The following is a 19463-nucleotide window of genomic DNA, read 5'->3' as shown; positions in this document are numbered from 1 at the left end:
CAGGTCTGCTCGTCCCTCTTGCGCCCTTGGTGCCTGGCACAGAGCCTCTATGCGGGGGCTCACAGAGGCATGGATGGATGGACAGACACACTGAATTAGAGTTTCTCAAAGCCCGTCCCTCCTGCAGCCTCTATATAGGATGCACCTTCTGTTTGAAGACAGAACAGACAGGTCATTAGGATATCACTAACGTACCTTTTGGGCAAAGCCAGATAAAATGCCTTGGGTCTTAGGGACTCACACAGGGAAAGGAGCTGCTCTGTGTGCAGGAGCTGCCAGCACCTTCCCACAGCTAAAGACCGTCAAGCAAGCTGATTTTCATTCCCTTAACTGGAGCCACATTCTGGATACTGTTCTCCTGTATCCTGCCACCTTTTTTGGCCTTTTCCCTTGAGAATGTTCTGGGGATGCCTTGTGAAGGTTTTGGCACACCTGCGGCTTTTCGATCCCAAATATTGACCCAGTAAGATGAGGGCAGAAGCTGGAGGTTCACCCTACCCCACCTAGAGCAGGAGTCGGCAAACTATTTTCTGTAAAGGACCAGGTAATAAATATTTTAGACTTCGTGTGCAATATGGTCTCTGTCACAGCTGCTTCTGCCGTTGTGAGCAAAAGCAGCAAATGGATAGGTGTGGTTGGGTGCCATTAAAACTTCGTTGACAGAAGCAGGGGGCAGCCAGATTTGAGCTGCAGATGAGTCTGCTGACCCCTGAGCAGACCGTGGAGACAAAGTGAGGGGCCTGTACACCTAGCCCTGGAGTCAGTGGCTGGGATGTTAGAGTCAGATGCTGGTGAGCAAATCTGAGCTCCTGCAGAGAGGAGAACAGGCAGGCGGCAGCATCAGAGGTGACTTGAGGCCTTGTTGAGGCCTCCATCCTCGGCAGCCAGGCAGCTCTTCTGAGTGCCTACAAGAGAGCAGTGGAGGTTTTGTGGGTACAAAGCATGGCCCGTTCCCTCTCCTGGGACAGACCATCTTGTTCAGGCTCCTTAGCCCCTGACCCCAAGCTGCCAGCATGAGCTCATCCAGCCCAGGCCCCCTCCCCTGCCCTGCCTGGCCCTGCTGGGCCTCGCCGGCCTAAGTCCCCTGGGCCAGGGCCAGGGAAACAGCCCTGGGCCCTCTGACCCTGCAAGCTGTTTGCAGTTCTTTTTGGAGCCAAGCAGGAGAATCAGGCCATAAATGTTTCATTCTAAAGTTTTCTTTAGGAAGCACGTTCCTAAGAGTCTGATTTACACTCCGTGTTCCAGAGTGGTAGCGTGTGATGAATAAAACATGCTCATTTCACTGCTCCTTGGGGTGATGACAGTGTTTTCTGGACTCATATTAAAAATTAAAATGTGGAGATGTTTTTCTCAGGGTCTTAGTCTGTGTCAGTGTGTCCAGGAAGGCGACTTGGAGCCCCTTTACTGCCTGCCAACCACAGACCCCCTTTTTCCCTCTTCCTAGTCCCCACAGGAAAATAAAATGGCCTGTTTTCCAGTACTGCCCAGGGGCCCCATTAAAATGCAGCTCTGGGCCTCGGGTGTCTGGTAACAACTTGACAATTTAGAATCGGGGGTCCACGGCCACAGCACAATGGCCAGAAGCTGGGCCGGGCTTCCAACCAGCGGAGGCCAGAATACCATGGAAGGATGTGCAGGGCGCCATAAGAAGCCATAGTCCAGGTTTTATCGACTCTCCGCTCCAGCGGTGTGTGAGCCACTCACCTGAGCAGTCCCGGTGGGTCTGTCTTTTATAGGTAGGAGAAGGAGGCCTGGAAGCTTGCCTGTTTGTGGGATTACATAGCCTGCCTGGCCCCCGGCCTTCCGACAGGTGCATGTCCTCAGAGGGCAGTGAGTGTGCGTGGCTCCAAAGAACAGCATTGCTAGGCTTCTTGGCCTGGTGTCCTGCTGTTTGCTCACACTATGGTCAGTTCCATTTGATGGGGCATCATCTCTGACCTGTGACCCAGCCAGCTGACCCCGCACATACTTGGCTCCTGTCCAAAGCTCATGGGCTGTCTTTCTGAAATTAGGCCCTAAGGGATTGCTGGAGTCACACATTCTGTAGGTTCAGTGGCTCCAAGGACCCTGTTGGTGTTGGCTGGCTCCCCCAGATCAGGGTGTGCTCACCTGCCTGGGCTGAACCCCAGCCTGTGTCTATTCTAGAGTCACCCAAGAAGAATGTGACGTGAACCTGTTTTGTCAGAGCCACAGACCTCCCTTGTGACGGACCAGTGGCACGGCTCCGTGGTGCACAAGGCTGGGCTGGGCTTTGAAGTCAGGGCAGAGATGTCTACCTGCTGACCTCTGAGATGGGGAGAATGTCTTTTTGAGGCCTGCGCTCCCAATTATTTTTATTGGAAAGCAGCTGTAGCTGCTTCTTCCTTATTTTTATCCCTGCCTGATTTCTCTCACTCCTGCCAAGGCTTCACTAATCCCTTAAGGCACAGAGTCATTTAAAATTAAGCCATTAAAAATCAAAGCAGTATCAGCATTGTGGCTCTTGGCTAGGAGGAAACAGGCCTCAGTCCCGAGGCCCAGAAAGCCCCGTCCAACATGGTCAGAGCTAGAGGGCGAGAGGCACGGGGCAGCCTGGTGTGGCATTAAATCAGTCTCAGACTGAACTTCGCTCGTCCCGTGTGATCTAGGAGCAATTTATTAAGGGTGTAGCAGTGCCTCCCGTGAACACCGTGCCTCCCAAGCCCTGGCAGGATGCTGATGATAGGGAACCCTGTGGGATGTGCTGTGCTCATGAATTTTTAATCAAAACCCCTTAAAGGAGAGCCCTTTCTTGCTGTGATACCCAGCTGCCTCCTGGGGCTACTGAAGAGGCCCCAAGATCTCATCGGTTATGTCTGCTCCGCTGGGGGTGTGTAGTCCTCAGTTGTCCACAGCTCAGCAGTCAGTGGGGGGGTCACCCCCATCCACCCCTTGGCCCCAGCAACATTTCTAATCAGCTCCTACTGACGGTAACAAAAATGAAGATCTGATTCAGAGTAGGATGGATGGAAACCCCGTCTCCATCAGAAAGTCACACTTTCCGAATTTTATATCCCTGACGACAGTGCCTGGCCCAGCGTGGCCACTACTCAGCAGGTGCCCTGAAAGGCCTTTTGCCTTGGGCTCTGCATCGCATTGCCCAGAAGAGCAAGACAGGAACCCACACTCTGTTGAGCTTTAGTCCTCGATACTGTCCATCTTGACCTTGGAGAAAAAAACGTTTCCCCTGTGTGATCTCTCTGCTGTTCTACTGCAGCTCCAAGTGATGGTTTGCTGTGCAGTCCCACGTATTTGCTTTATAGCATTGGCCATAAGTCTCAGCTGGAAGCCAGGTTTCCAGCAAAGCTGTGAGAAGCGCCCCCCACCCAGCTTTATTTAGGTGCAGTCCTGGGTCTCAGATGGTCCTACGTGCCCGCACAGCCCCCTGGTCCCCCTGAGCCTCCTGACACTCTACCACATGGTGTGTCCTGCGTTTGGTCCCCAGGAGCTGGCAGATGCCAGCAAAGATGGGGTCTGGAGCTCTAATGCCACGAGCTCTGGCCCAGCCCACAGTCCCTGCCGGCCTCCCCCCTGCCTGGCAGATGGACATCAATCTTTTCTGTCTCCCCTGCTCACGTGCATTGTTGCATCCTGCTGGATTCGGGCTTGAGCTGCTCAAGGACACTGGGGAGTAGCGACCCCAGGCAGGCTGACTTGCAGGCGCAGCAAGCCTCGGAGCCATCCCCACGTGCTGCTGCCAACAGTTGCCTCGTGGCTGATCTGAAGGGTCACCCCCAGGGTCCTCTCTTGTCTGCTGCTGGCATTGCCACAAAGATGGCATGTGTACAATCCAGGGACGCACAGAATCACCGTCAACCAGAGTGTGATCTTAAAACAGACCTCAAATAATTGAGCCCTGTTATTCTTCTTATATTACTGTGAAAATGTATCAGGAAACCATAATCACGTGTTGATATTAAAATGATGAAAAACTTTTAAAAGGCGGGGAGACAGCCGGGTGCCTGAGTCAGTTAAGCGTCCAGCTCTTGGTTTCGGCTTCAGGGAATGTAAGTCCTACCAGACCCATGTCGTTTGTGTGTCCTGGGAAGTGGGGTCAGGGAGGATGAACCACCTTGGTCATCCAGCAGTGACAGCCGGCAGCCCTGTAAGCATGCTGTGTGTACCCGCATCCCCATATTGAAGGGATCCCCCTGCCCTTCAGCTTCCTGGGCCTGTCGGCAGCAGTCAGCCTGGCTGCTGACGGCTTGCCCTTGGAAACACTCACGTCCCTGGCCTGGAGACACCATCACTGTAGGTTTTCCTTCCGTCCCTGGGACCGGTTGCCCTGCCACGTTGTGATGCCCGGGTAAGGTGTGGATCTGGTCTCCCCTCCACCTTTCTCCCACCGCCGTTCAGGGCCTCTCTTTGCCCTCAAGGTAAAGACCGGAACCCGCACGGCGGCCCAGGGAGCCATGGACGGCCTGGCTCCACAGCACTTGGGGGCTTCTCCCTTGTCCCTCCTCCAGCCTTCCCACTCTTCCCAGTTTTTCAAGCATGCTTAGCTTGCCTCTCCCAGTCTTTGCCAGGAAGGCCTCTCTGCTCCTGCCTCACCCACCTGACCCTCGCCACTGCACTTAACAGGTCTTCCTGCTGCTCACAGAAGCCCTCTCTGGCCCCAGCCCCCAGGCGACATCCTTGTGATATGTTCCTGTGGCCCTGCCTCTATCATGACATGTGCAGAGCGTGTCCCCCCCCAGTGTGAGCACCATACTGGGGTCAGAGGCTGTGTTTGTGCCCTGAGCTGGTCCTGACAGTCAGGCGGTCAGCAGAGGTCAGTGAGCACCGAGAAAATGCCCCGCCCGGGCACAGCAGCCCTACAGCTTGGCTGCCCATCACACACTGCGTTGCCTGTGTGGCGAGGGGCGAGGGGGCCACTTCCCATTAACTCACCAGTTGTGACCTTGTTCAGCTGATGACTTGCTCACCAACCTCTGCTGACCACTACTGCCCCACGCCCGCTCTAGGGAGAGAACGAAGGGCCCTAACCTTTCTCCCACGGCCGTATAAGGAGAGCTGTGGGTCCTTCATACCCCAGGGGTCCTGGAGCCAGGTGGCCACAGCTGTGGAGGGCCCTCTGGTCCCTGCGGGAAGCTCTGTGGAGGACGGTCCCTGGCCAGCTGTGGTGAACTCCACCGGCAACTATCCTGAAGGGAAACAATCCTGAGCCTTCAGTGGTCTCTGTCTCCCTTCTGACAGAGGGCTGGTGTGATGGGCAAGCAAGAAGTCTCTGCTCAGCCTAGCTCCCACGCAGCGCTCTGGAAACACAGCGTCTGCATCAGCTACAGGAACACGTGAAGGGGCTGCCTTGGAAAATCAAAGTTCTCTCGCACAGGAGTAGGAACTCCTGTGAGACTTGGAGTTGCCTGGGAGACGTGAGGGAAGTTACACTCCTGCTTGCACATTCTCATTCTGCCAGGCACCCCGTTGTCCCAACAAGAAGCAGCAGACTTTCTGACTGCTCAGGGGTGTGGATGTGCTGTGGTCTCTGGCAGCTTTCCTGGTCTGGTGGAGGAGGGAAGCTGATGGCCCAGCGAGGGAGTAGTAGGGTGCCGGTAGCACATAGAGCTCGTCAGCCGAGCAAGGTCAGAAGTGGTCAGTGAGTTGATGAGAAATGCCCCCCTCAGGCCTCCACACAGGCAAGAAAGGGACGTGACGGTCACTTGCGATATAGGCTGGTTCTGCCTGCCTGGAGCACGCGCCCTGTGCATGTCTCATCCATCTCTGTGACTTCTGCTTCTAGGGACCTTCACCCACTTGAGGACCACCAGGGGCGCCATGCTCATCTTTGCCAGTCAGAGCCACGGGCAGCCCCCCTGCAGCCCACTCCCCCACCCGTCTCTGCCAAGGCATGAGCAGCTCCTGAGGCTTCTGCTCAAGCCTGTCGGGCTCCCTGTTCATCTGGATCCAGCTCCCTCCAGGATCCCTGTCCTGTCCCTTGTTGGGGAGCCTAAAAGGTGCCCTTGAGGAAGGGAGGAGACCCCTGGCTCCCTCGGTTTTGAAGGGCATGGATCCCGCCCTCCTCCCAACACCCCTAGATGTCCCCTTCTGTATCAGTTTCCTGGGGCTGCTGTAACTGTACCACAAACTGGGGGGCTCGAAGCACCAGGAAGTTACTCTCTATCAGTTCTTAGGTCAGAAGTCTGAAATCAAGGTGTTGGCAGGATTCGCTACTTCTGGGGGCTGAAGCAGAGTCTCTCCCAGCTTCTGACTGCCCGGATACCTTGCATCACTCCCATCTCAGCCTCCATCTTCGCATGGCCTTTCTCCCCGTCTGGGTGTCTCTCTTCTCCTCTTCTGTCTCCTCGAAGGACACTCGTCACCAGAATTAGGGCCCGCTGTACTCAAGGGTGATCTCATCTCAGGTTGATCCCAACCTTATACTCTATCTGCAAAGACTCTTATTCCAAACAAGGTCACCCTCACAGATATCAGGGACTGTGGCTTGGGCATCTCTTTTGGGGGGGACATAGTCCAACTCACTGTGGCATGTAATACCTCTGCCCAGGAAGAAGGGTGCTGCCCTGGGGCGGGCTGGGGCAGGACAGGCAGGCAGCTGCTGAGGGGCTGCGGACAGTGCTGCCCCTTACATCTGGCTCTGCAGGATTCCCTGTGCAAAAGTCACCTCAGCAAAATCATTGTGTGGCCCAGGCCCCTCTGCTTGGCCCTTAAACAATTCCTTGGCCAGTTTAACATGCACCGCAGGCTTAGTGGGAAGCATCTCAAAGTAGACCACTCCTCCAGCAGTCTCCCTGCCTGTGGACCCTTAGCCTTCAGCGCCCCAGGGGTGATGTGGGGGATGCTTGTTCTCCAACACCTGTCCTCCTGTCACTGCCACAGGACCAGTTTTCCTTAGGGGCTAACCTTCAGCCCCGAGAATGCAGCCTTTACATAACTTGTGCTTTGTCACATGAAAGGTTTTGTCTGGGTTTTTGACAAACACAAGAATAATTAATTCAAATTCTAAGAATTAAACAGGTCTCCCACACTGTCTTTTTCTATGTTAAACACAGTGTGATGCTGACCAACCCAGGCCCAGGCCCAAGAGGTGACTCTCTGAGCCGTTCCTGGGGGGTGCTTGCCAGCTGCTTTGGGACAGGTGTCCGTGGCACCAAGCTCCTCCAGTGGGCTGGGGGGAAAATGTTATTAACAAACAACCCAGGCAAGTGGAACTTGAGAGTTTTGAAGGCTGGAAGATGAGGCCGCTGAGGAGAGACCAGGTGTCTCTGGACTCCAGCCTGGCTTCGCCTTTCTCTTCCCTGGGGCAGGAGCCTCCTGTCAACTCACTGCTGTCTCCTCTTGTCTGTTTCCAGGACTCCTCTTCCTCGGCCGGACCCGCCCCAGCGGCTGAACAGCAAGCCACAGCTCCCAAAGTCCAGCTGCCCCTCAACGTGTGAGCTGCCATTTATGTTTTTGGGGTCCTTCCTGTGCCTCGGCACCTCCCTCCCACCTCTGCTAGCATGTCCACGTACAGTTTCCCTAGGAGTTTCTGATTTGTTACCTACTAGACAGTTTAGTTACATGTATCCAGAAATACTGCTGACAAGAGAGTGTGGAAAACAAAAGTCTCTCAGGTTCTTTCAATGTCACTGTCCCCAGGACATTTATAAGAAGGGGGATATTCAAGATATTTGGTGGCATAGGCACTGGCCAGTCCGGAGCAGACCAGCCACAGCACGGAGAAGACCCCGGAGGCCCGTGAGGAGGTGTGGAGGACAGAGGGGGACCCGCGCGGCGGGTGGTCTGGCCGGCCCGGGACGGTAGCTGGTTACCAAGTGCTCACAAGTAGCTCCGTGTTTGCACAGCCACAACTGCCCTACAGTTAGTGTAGCTCATATCATAGCAGCCGCACATCACCCCAAATATAACCAGATGAATCACTGCCAGGAAACGAGATGCTTATCTGGTTTAGAAAATTTGCTCTTGTTAAATTACAGCTCTTAAGAGCTACGTGCAGTTTAAAAATTCTCCATTTAAATAGTGTTCTGAAAAATTAGACTGCCTTCTACTCTTTTATTTGGCAATGAGTTCAGTTACTTGAATGAATGTTTTGAGGTGGAGAATCTGAATCTGGCAAACAACACGGCAAAGTTGAACAGTCCGCAGACCCAGTGCAGGTCAGAGGGACACAGAGCCTGCACGGCTGCAGAACAGAAGATATTCCCAGCGAAAACCAAACAGACCAACAGCAGCAACAAAAAAAGCAAGTTGCCAAGCTTCAGAGGTTTCCTAGAAGCTTAAATATACCAGTGCATGTTCACCTGCCTTCTTACACACAGGTGAAGTGCTTGTCTCTATTTGGTGGCAGATAGGAATCCCTGAGCATCTCCCTTTATCTGCCCACTGCTGTGATTGCATTATTCCCACAACCAACTAAACAAAAGGAAATTAAGACTTACCTATTTTTTACCTAGCTTCCTGAGGGGAATATTGATTAGTAAGCTACCTTTAGGTGTCTTCAGGCTGAAATTCAAGGTTTCACCAACACTGGACGGAAGATGCTCTCTTCTGACCTGGTGTCCTGATAAGCTCCATTGGCTCCCACTCAAGCCTGGGGGCTAAGGAGGGAAGGATGGGTAGTGAAGGCCTTGCTCTTCTTGAAGAACTGGATTCAGGACCCTGTCTCTGAGGAAGTAGACCATCACCCACAGGAGACCATTAGGCCCTAATGTGCTTGCCCAAATGAGAGACAGGACACAGGGAGCTCTTCAAGGACAAGGCCCAGGAGTTTCATTTTGGGGTTCCCCCCAAATGAGGCACACATGCCCTCAGTAACTTTTTCCTTGTTCTGATGGCCAAAGCCTTCCCCATCCTGAGTGCAAAGGGCCTCTGGTATCAGCCCAAAGCCTCCAGCAGTTACACATCAGGTCAGCCACCAAGAAGGCTGCTCTGTCTTGGAGACGCAGAAGTTGTTAATACAGCCCAGGAGTATTGTGAGTACATACTGGAGACCTCAGCCATGCCCAGACCTTCCATGTCATGCAGGGCTTTTTAATTTGGTATAGAGTATGGAGTGACCTCTTTCTCCTGTCCCTGCTCTGCCCTGGGAGATGAGGAGGCCACTGTAGTTCCCAGCCCTCTGCCCCCTCCCTATCTGCCTCCCCCCAGAGCACAGAGTCCCTATTTGGGTGGAGATTTTCATTTGAGGAACATAAGGGAGACTTATGTGTCAGATAATGTCGTTGAAAAGATGATAAGCATTTTGGCAGTCATGTGACTGCTGGTGACAGCGGTCATCTGAGCAGCAGACAAGTCGTGGCCAGTGTGCTGGGATTGGCTGTTGAGAGTTAAACATGTGCTCTTTGAGGCTGTTTCTGCCGTGTAACAAGCAACAGGCCAGGGGAGACCGCGTACAGCTTTCTGCATGATCCATTTTGAGAGCATGGCCTTTGAAATCGCATTTGTTATTTTGTTCCCAGGGAGGAGAGGGTGAGGCTGACCTCATCAGCCCATCAAGCAGGGGACTAGCCCATCCTCTTGAGCTCCACCAAGTTAGCCGTCCCACGTGTTCCGGTGACAGGGATCTGTGGGGGGAGTCTGGTTGCTCTTTATCTCCCTGTTCTTCCCAAAACCGTACAAAAGTCACGTTCCAAAGTTTGAGATTGAAGGTGAGAAGTGCTGCCTTCACAAGGCGGCGGCAGCGACACCTGCTGCTGTGAGCCGGGGAGTCTGCACACGGGAGTGACCCTGGGGCCTTGGGGAGTGCCCCACAGTGCCAGGCTGAGGACAGTCAGGGCTGCAGTCCCTCCCACGGTCCCTCGTTCAGTTATCCTCATGGCACGTGAGTCTGACCGCCATGGCTCGGGTCCTGCGCCTGGGTCACAAGCCCACATGGTGGAAAGGGCGGACCCCTCAGGTCCACCTTCAGTAGCAGGGTGTTCTTACGTCCTTCTCCTAGCGTAGGAAGGTGTCTGCTGGCATGGACTTCCTAGGGACCCCGTAGCCCTGAAACACAAACAAGGGGTCTCAGTTTGCCCACCCAGCGCATGGAGGTGACTGCTGGCCTTCGGATCCGTGGGGTCCGTGCTTTCCCTGCTAACATCTGCAGTGTTGGGAAGCCACCCAAAGTCCACCCCTGGCTGTTGGGCTCGCTGCCCTTCATCTGCGTGACCCGCCGTGCCTCCCAGGGACAGAAGCAAGTGTCAGGGCAGAGAAGGCCCACCTGGAAGGGCTACAGCATTACAGTATGCTTGGGAGTAGGCCACCTCTCAGGCTGGGGTTTAAAATTCTCACCTCCCCTTTAACGCAGGCATCTCAGAGCCAGACAGGGGACCAAAGGGGCGGACAGAGGGGAGGGCCAGACAAAGCAAGGGGCTGAGCCAGCTCCAGAGTCTCACCCCAGCTTGGCCCAGTCTCTTGGACGCTCTGCTGAGGACTCTCTCATGCCAGAGGACGAGCAGAAACACGGGTATCAGGTGGGCCAGCACAAGCCAGACTGCTGCTCCCTGTGTGTCCCAGTGCCTGCAGGTCTATCTATGTACCTGTGAGCCAAGGGCAGGCAGAGCTGTGGGCTCTAAGAGCCTCCTTACTCAGAGACCTGAGCACAGTGCGCCATCTGAGAAGGAAACTTCCACAGACAGATGGGTACCGTTTAGCCCTGGGGGAAAACCAAGAGCCTCCTGAAGCGTGTAGCTACTTGCACGCCACCAGCGAAGTCTTCGTGGGAGCCAGAGAAAGACCGGGAGGGTGGGGCAGAGGGAGTGGGGCTGCCTGCAGACTGGAAGTCCTAGGTGAAGAACTGGCCACTCCATGGCTTCATGACATTTCCCCAAACACTCCCCCTCTGAGCCTTTGTAGCCACAGTCAGCCTCATCTGCAACCCTGCATCGGCTCACACCTCCCCAGCTCAGCTGCCACGTCCTCCAGGAGGACTTACGTGGCTTTCTGAGCATAGGTAGTGCCCCCGCCGACCCCAGAGCATCCTATGCAGACCCCGATGTGCACCTATGCTGTCTCCCCCTTCCCCAGAGTGGGTGCTCCAGGGGCAGGCTCCTCCACCACCTGGCCGCACCTGGCCGTCATTCTGTAGACATCCATCAAATGGTACAGCCAGGGACTGGGCATGTGTCTTGCTAACCTGAGCTGGCGTGACCCTGGTAACCAGAAGAGCAGGAGCAGGACACTTCACAGGAGTAATTGAAAAGAATCTTTTACCTATTCTAGAAAAGACATGAGCAAGCCATCATATAGAGGAAAAGGAGTGTGAAATTAATGAAGGCACTAAAATACTTCAATTCACTGCTTGATTAGAGCTGAAGAAAACTGTAGATAATTAACACAAGTGAACGTCTTGCTATAGAAATGAGCAAGTAATACGGGTGAGTGACGGTATCCTTGGAGATATCCAGTAGGCTGCCAGTAAAAGCACACGGTGCATGATGCCAGGCCGAGTGGCCACAGCTGACAGCTGCTTCCGTGTGTGCACAGAAGGGCACCTCAGGGCAGGGGGTGCGGGGCCTGACCTTGCCCCGGGGCTCACACTCGCAGGACTGCTTCAGGCTGGAGGAGGGAGCACCTTATAATCTGAAAGCCCCATATAGCCTACAGGATGGCGGGGGAGATAGCTCTCTGAACCACGTTCTCCTACTACTGCCTTAAATAAGGTATTTTTAGTACCCACCTTTGTGTGTGAAGTGACTCCCAGGCCTGCAGGAGCAGTCCCTGCGTGATCCACACATGTTTTTGAGATGACCCTGAGCCGTCTGTGGATGTCTATGTTGAGCTGAAAAGGCCTTTTAAAGGAATGGAAAGTGAGAATGGGCCCTGGGAACCGTCGGATGAGGACCACACGGGACCCGCCTCCGTCATGCCGGGCCCGCGTGGCCCCTGCAGGCACCGTGAGGACTGGCCTGCCACTCTGAGCACTGAGGGGGCCACCAAGCTCGCTCAGGGACCTTCAGCAAGGCAGGTCTGGCTGCACGCAGTGGAGGGGACATGGTGAAAAGGGAGCGATGAAGTGACACTGCCGTGGTTGTCCGGTGCTTAGAGCAGGGACCAGGAGGGCTGCAGGCGTCCGCTGACAGTGGGCGGGGCCGTCCACTGTTCACTCGGGGTCTGTCCCCGGCTTTTTCTTGGGTCTTTCCTAAAGAAAGCCAGTGCCGAATGACAAATTTCCCCACCCCAGGCCAGCACCTCTCCCCAGCACGAGCCACGGGCCGGATCTGCAGACACCACGTGCAGAAAAACGACCCGCAGAGCCATCTGCTTCTGCTTTTCTCTCTGAGGCACCCAAAGGAAAAATAAGTGGGAGGGGCAGAGATTTTTCAAGGTGAAGTCAGTTTATTTACGTTCCAGTTTCCCCAGCAACGCACACCTAGAGGCCGGACTTGAAGTATTGAGACCAGAGGAGAGATTAGTCGTCCACAGAACAAATTAGAAATAAAGATGAGAAGAGCACGCTCATCAGTCCCCCGCTGCAAACCGGGCAGCCCCTCCCAGTGCAGTGGCCACAGGGGCTCCCTGGCTCCAGAACCCAGCCTGGCCCGGGCCAACCTCAGCAGGAACTGCCAGCCTCCTCCACAGCCTCCCATAGCACCCCGCCCCATCCTTGTGGCCACAGAGCCCCGTCGGCTTCCAGCTCGCTGCAGAAACACAGATCCTCCACTTTCTGAGCCTTCTTTTCCTCAGCTGAGAAATGAGGGGTCATCCTGGTCTCAGAGTTCACATGGGGCTTAAGCAAGACCCTGTGAGAGGCTGGCACCTGGCAAACGCCCCTCCCCTGCCCTTCTACCCTCGTGCGGCCTTAGCTGGTGACCCAGCGTACCTGCGCTGGGCGTGGAGCTCTGCACGGCTGTTCTTAGGGTGCCCAGACATAGACCGCTTATAAAAAAGGTACAGTTAGAAATCCTGAGGTACGATGGAGAGTTTAGAGACGTATTTGGAAGAATAGGGACGGGTCGTCCCTTGGAAGTGATGGCATCCCTGGAAATGACACCCATTGGTAGGACCCAAGAGGCGTCTGCTCCCTGAGCATTGAATGAGTAGAATACCAGAAACTGTGAGGGAAATACTGACCGCCCACTGCTAAGAATGCAGACCTCCCACGTGAAGGGGCACGATGTAGCGTAAGATCCAAGTCTGTCTCATCGCACCCTCCCCACAGTGACGCGGTCTCTCGGCAGTCCTGTGCCAGAGCATGACTGCGGGCTGTGGGAAGGCACCCGGGCCCCTGCTCGGTGGCTCTGCGGGCCTCTACTCTTAGCCCACGTCGGACAGACCGGGCAGCGCTGTTTAGCCACGTTTGCCTCCAGGTTGCTCTTTTTCCTGCTTTTGTTACGTCATCGGGAACATGTCTGTGTTCATCTAAAATAAAAATGGAAGTTTGATAGAAGAGTTCTGACTGAAGAGTCTTCATCAGGATGGCTTGACGCCCGTGATGTAAAGGAATCTTCTTTATTTTTTCATTTTTGTTTTGATGGGAAAGGATGGAAACTCCCCTTTTGTGCTGAGAACTGAATGCAAAGTGTTTTTTCTGTTAAGTGGCATAGAGATCTTCAAATGTTGAGGGAAAGATAATCGTCTCCTTCCCAAAAGACAACTAACTTTCAGTTATTTGATGGCTACTCCCCCAGGATCTCGAACATGACTGTCAAACAGTGCAGATGGTTCATGGGGTATTTACTGCACTTACTAACACTTGCTTGGTTTTTTAAATCTGCAGTGTGCTTCCCGCACTGTGGCATTTGGGGGCTGATGCACATCTCTCGCTGAGCCTGGTGTAGGCAGGTGCAGGTGCCAGTCCTCAGGCTCCTGTGCCAACGTGAGCCTTACACACTTGCCTGGGGTCTGTCCTCTCACTGGCAGGGCTCATGATTGGCAGGTGTCCCTCTGTCCGTAGCTTCAAACTCCACTCGGCAGGTGGACGGTGCAGGTGGCACGCAGAAGTCACCCTGGTCCCAGGGGCTGCAAGGATAGGTGGAGGAGCAAAGAGAAAGCCCCTGTCAAAGCTACCTTCTCTGGGCCACCCACAGGCCCGTGTTTAGAGAGCTCCTTGACTTCCCCCTCCCAGGAGCTGGACAAGCCGGTTTGGAAACTCTGTAAATAGAAGCTTTTCAACTCCTGTTTCTCCTCCCCTCTTTGACTCACCTCTCACCCACATACCTCACACCTCAGTTGTTTTCCTCCCTCCCCCAGCTCACTGCCTTCTCTGCTTGCTTCTGTCTGTCTGGGTTCTCTAGGGCAGCTCAGCTCAGCTCAGCTCCCTCCTGGATGGACTCAGCTCTCTCTGCCCTCTTGTCCTGTGTTCACCCTCTGCTTCTCCTTTTCACTCTTCTCCTCACCCCTGAGACACCAGCACCCCGCAGCCCTGTCCCTTCTGCCTTTTCTTGCCTCCGCATGGTGCCCGTCCCCTCCTGGCACAGTCCCAACTCCATCCTGACCTCCTGAATGAGGAAAGCTGGTACCTGTTTGCACTTGTTTCTGTGCTCAAGGTCGGCTGGCAGACCTTGGGGCTGTATGAAACACTTTCTGGTACGTGCCCACACACATGCAGATGCACACACAGAGACACTTCCCTTCAGGAGCCTTCGTCTTAGTCTCAACCCCAGAGCCCCTATTTTATGCTTCTTTTATAAAACAGGTATTTATTGGGTGTCTCCTCTATGCCAGGCACATTCTGGATCCTGGGGGTAGATCAGCAAACAAAACAGATGAAAATCTCTACCATTGTGGAGAATACCGTGTAGTGGGGGAGTGGAGGGCAGCAGGATGAGAGACGAGAGCTCCGATAGAGGGGAACATGGGGCAAATTTAGCATATTGGGGGAACACCTCGGTGTAGAGCTGCCCTGAGCCAAGGTTTGCTGGGAACCGCAGCTGGCGACGTGCACTCGCGGTCCGCTTCCTCGGGGCTGGACCGGGCTCCCTCTGCACTGGCTCCCGCCCTCCTCAGGAGGTACACATGCTGCACAGTGGCAGGTGGCTGCCTCGCACCAGGATCCCAGCTAAGGGCAGGATGATCTGTCATGGGAGGACTCAACTGCTCAGGATTCCTCAGTGAGAGTGGAAGAGCAGGGCACTTCAACTGTCCAGCACGGTGCCCTCTTTGAGGAGGTCGGCCAGTCTTGAACATCCACTAGTGAAAGGGGTTCAGGCCGAGCCCAGGCAGGTAGGATGCTGTGGAGCACCACTTCAGGACACAGGTGATGGCCTGCTGGCCCAGTCCTCGGACAGCCAGGAGCCCAGAGGGAGGAGGAGGATGTGCCCAAGATGCGCAGGACGTGGTCTCCTCCTGGGCCTGGGGGTCGAGGAGGCAGCTGGCGGGGCACAGGCTAGTGGTGGGCCTCATGTGGTGGCATCACTGCTCTACAGGGGCCTCCAGGTTTGGCACTGGCTCCGGGAGTGGGTGCAGTGGACGTCGGTGCCCACACCTTGTTGACCAAGCCAGGGAGGAGGGCCCGGGGCCTGTTGCCCCTGCTGGCGGAAGGGAACAAAGGCAGCATGTGGTTCCTCCCTCCCTGACCAACAAAACGTGATTGTTTGCTGAGGTCTGTGTTGTGCACACACACAGCCCAAGGCGCCATCACCCCCAGCTTGGCACTGTACTCCTGGCCACTGTGTATTCACAGAATCAAAAAGATTGTTCTCACACCATGAAGAGACAGAAGGAGGCAGGCAAACAGGATTTATGCTTCAATTACATTTCCTTGAGAGCAGGCACAAAAGGCATACGTCGCTGTTGTTCACAAGACTCCCACGGCCCCAGCCGTCTCCTGTCCTTTCCTCTTGTGTTCATCCTGCCCTTGCCTGAGCCTGGCCTACGCCTCCCCACGTGAGGCCGTCCCCGAGTGGTTAAAGGGCAAGCCGGTGTCCAGGGCGCAAACGCAGTTGCCACGTGACTATCCTATTTGTGGTCCTTTCTCTGTCACCATCAGAGAGCTCCTGCGAGTCATCAGATGTGAAAACAGACAGATGACACCCCGGGTTCTCTTTGTCACCTGGGCCTTGCGTCAAAAACATGAATCTTTCTGCCCATGATAAGCAAGGGGGTCCCCTCCAGTGATGGCTTCCTTTATCCTTCCTGAAGCCCTGAGTCCTTCCTGTCTGTTGGTATTTATCTTTTCAAACAGAGAGAGAAATGAAGATGTAAGCCATCCTTTCATCGAGAAGAGAAGAGGGAGGAGTGGGGGGTGACCTGTAAACAAAGGAAATTAACCAGGCAAGGCCTCCACTGAATGAAACAGAGGCACTGGCAGTTTGTAGGGTCAGGGGTGAGAGCGGGCAGCTTTTATGTTGTTTTACCTTATTTTACGTTATGTTAAGGACAGGACATCTTACAGGTTCCCGTTCTGTCGTAGCGTGTTCCTCACCGGGCCTCTGGGCCTCGGGGGGCCTCCTTTCTTCTTGCTTGAACCCTAGTGAGTCATTCCCGTTTCTGTATTCACCTCCTGAGAAGACCTCTCCCAGGGTCAGGAGGGTGCTCTAGGGGGTCTGGGAAGGGTGAACATGGCCACCCAAGCCATCCGTCCTGGTAGGAGATCCTAGAGATGACACTTCTGTAACACCCGTCTTTTGTTTCTCATTGAGCTGAAGCCTCACCAACTCTCCTCCTGGATCTTGTCAGTAACACGGTTGCCTGATACCATTCTCTATCAATTTAAAACCCATTTTCCCAAGCTCCCAAAGTAGCAAAGCACTTTGCAAGTATTATCCAGTCCTTGCAAGTGCCCTGTGGGGTTGGGGATTGAGGTCTCATGAGGTGTGTGACGAGAGAGGCGTACCCCAGTGTCATGGGCTAAGTTACAAGCCCAACTTCTAAACCCTAGGCCAGGATTTACACCACTGAGTTTGTTCTTGGTTTGTCTTCAAGTAGGCTTAAGAGAAAAGTATTTAAATTATTAGTCATGGCACAAATATTGCAAGGAAGCATGCAACCGAGAATTCCCTAACTGGACTGCCTTTTCTTTAAAAGGGCCTTTGGGGCCTCCTCCAGCTCAGACTGATTCAATGAACCAGGCAGGTAACCCAGGAACTAGTTAGATGAAACAAGGAAAATGCAGCCCCAAACTTGCCTGGTTCATTTTTTGTTTTTTCTAGAGTTTTCTGTGGCTCAGAGCATCGGGCCTTAGATGGTGGGGCCCAAAGACCTGTGATCCAGTTCTGGCCCAGCCTCCAGGACCTCGGATGAGTCCTGTAGGCTCGCTGAGCTGTCGGACGGGAGGGTGGTGCCGAGTGCTTGCCTGTGTCAGCCCGGGTCAGCCAGTGCAGGGCTGTGGAGTGACCTGCGCTCTAGGAGCAAGAGGCAGAGCTCTGTCTACCTGGTTCTCTAGGTGGGCGATAGCAGTGCTGGCTACTCTCCCTTCCCTGCACCCCTGCAGTGGTTTATCATGAAGAGTAGGTCAGGCATGGTGTGCACAAGCCCTGGAGGCATCAGCCACTCCTTTTAGGTGGGACTCATCCAGAGATGAGCCCACCTGTGATATAGGTGATGCCAGATGGCACATGCCCACCCTGCCGGGCATCATTTATCCTTGGCCCTACTCTTCTTCCGATAGGTACCTGGCGCTCTATGCTTACAAGCCCCAGAAGAATGACGAGTTGGAGCTGCGGAAGGGCGAGATGTACCGTGTCCTAGAGAAGTGTCAGGATGGCTGGTTCAAGGGGACGTCCCTGAGGACTGGGCTGTCTGGGGTGTTCCCAGGAAACTACGTGACTCCTGTCTCCAGGTGAGGCTGCTTCACTGCCTGGGAGAGGAGGGAGCACACCCCCCACGTCCCCTGCAGCTGGTTGCTGCCTGGAGGTCATGCTGTGGTCTGAGCAAGCCAAAATACACAGTCCAGAGGTCACGAGGGCTCCCCTGCCCACAGGATTTTGCCACGTGAGCTCAGAGCTCTCCTTGGGCGAGGGTTCCACATGCCAAGATTTTCCCCTTCTGAATTAGGTTTAGCTTGTCATTCCCTCAGCAGACACTGGCTGTGAGGGGAGAAGATGGGAGAAGGAGCTGGGGTCAGGGCAACAGCACTAAGTGGGGCTGGAAGGCCACTCAAGAGAGTGTGAGCTCAAGTGTGTGTGTGCACGTGTACCTGCACATCCAGTGTGAGTACAGCTGGTGTGTGTGTGTGAGATACACATAAACCTGTTACGCATATAACACACCCATGCGTACACGCAAAGGAAAAACATACCTTCTCAAAAGCTAGCAATTGTTACTGAGTGAGGGCATTAGAAGTAATTAAAAATTTTCTTCTTCCTTGTGCTTTCCTGTCTTTTGCAAATTTCCTGTTATATCATTTTTATAAAACAGAAAATACAATTTCAAAAATAAGCTCAAGAAGTTATCTGGAGTTGTCTGAGAATTTCCCGCTGAGACGAGGGGTCCACTGTTGATTTTATTTGTCAGTCTCACTCATGGAAACCTTTCATGAGCACAGCACAAGGACGTCAGCTGAAGACATGGCCCCTGGGTTTCTGCTCGCCCCGGAACAAGACTACCGGAAGACAATTAAATAATGCCTAGACCTTGCACCGACGGCTAGACTGATTCATACTACCCAAAGCACCCAGAGGAGTGCTGCTGGCCATGACGTGGCCTTGCTCATATGTCATCTGGGCCCTCCTGGAAAGGCCCAACATTTGTGAGCCCACTTTATTCAAGTTTTACAAATTTTTTCCTAGGGTAAAAGTGAGTTCGATAGGTAGCCGATGTGATTTTTTTTTTTTTAAAGTCACGAGGCACCTGGGTGGTGCAGTCATTTGAGCGTCTGACTCTTGGTTTCGGCCTCAGGTCATGATCTCAGGGTCATGAGTTCGAGTTCCATGTTGGGGTCCACGCTCAGCACAGAGTCTGCTTAAGATTCTCTCTCCCTCTCCCTCTGCCCCTTCCACTTGTTCTCTCTCTCAAATAAATATATCTTTTAAACTATTCCTGGTTTTGGCTGGCCCACTGACAGAGTTCCTTGCTAGCCGTGAATTCCAGTGCAGCTCTGGGGGCGGAGAAAGGAAGGCTCTGCCTGTGGTCAGACAGCTGCCTCCTTTTCCAGGAGGCCCTCCTTCGCGTGGTGGTTCTTCCGAAACCCTGGCTTAGTGGCCCACAGCCCATCCCTGACTGAAGTCCTGGCCCAGCGGTGCCGAGCCACACGGCGTGGGGTTCCCCGACCTGGTGATGGACCTGGCACTGCCTGTTCTCACCCTCACGTAGCTTCTGGTGTTTCACGATCAAGTCTCTGAGAGGACAGAAGGGGACTTTACCCAGCTCTTGGACAAATGGCAGACATTTGATCCCTGAAACTGAACCCACAGAAACTTCCAAGCCCCCAGGCTCTGACATAGCTTGCACACTCACCACCAGTGCATGAGTTTGGTGCAAGTACACGGAGGTCAAAGGGCTACAGCCCATTTTCAGCATTGCTGTGTTCCCCTTGTATTTCTTAAACACTGGAAACTGGTTTCATCAGGAAACTTGAGGTGAAAGGGCATCTATTTCTGGTATGAAACTGCAAGTCCCCCGACACG

The 19463-nt window shown here is 54.1% G+C and overlaps 1 protein-coding gene across 3 annotated transcripts in view; it reads left to right on the top strand.

The window, feature by feature from the left end:
- Nucleotides 1–19463, top strand: part of SH3RF3 (SH3 domain containing ring finger 3) — a 389852-nt gene that overhangs the window by 288674 nt on the left and 81715 nt on the right. For all 3 annotated transcript variants that reach the window (XM_057309363.1, XM_026516179.4, XM_026516168.4), the window contains 2 exons: nucleotides 7329–7408; nucleotides 17507–17677. In XM_057309363.1, the coding sequence (XP_057165346.1) occupies nucleotides 7329–7408; nucleotides 17507–17677 (251 nt within the window). The remainder of the gene's footprint in view (nucleotides 1–7328; nucleotides 7409–17506; nucleotides 17678–19463) is intronic.

This window comes from Ursus arctos, unplaced genomic scaffold (assembly GCF_023065955.2).
Source record: "Ursus arctos isolate Adak ecotype North America unplaced genomic scaffold, UrsArc2.0 scaffold_8, whole genome shotgun sequence".
Taxonomy (NCBI): domain Eukaryota; kingdom Metazoa; phylum Chordata; class Mammalia; order Carnivora; family Ursidae; genus Ursus; species Ursus arctos.
The sequence above is the reverse complement of the archived record's forward strand: the minus strand, read 5'-3'. Positions and strand labels throughout refer to the sequence as shown.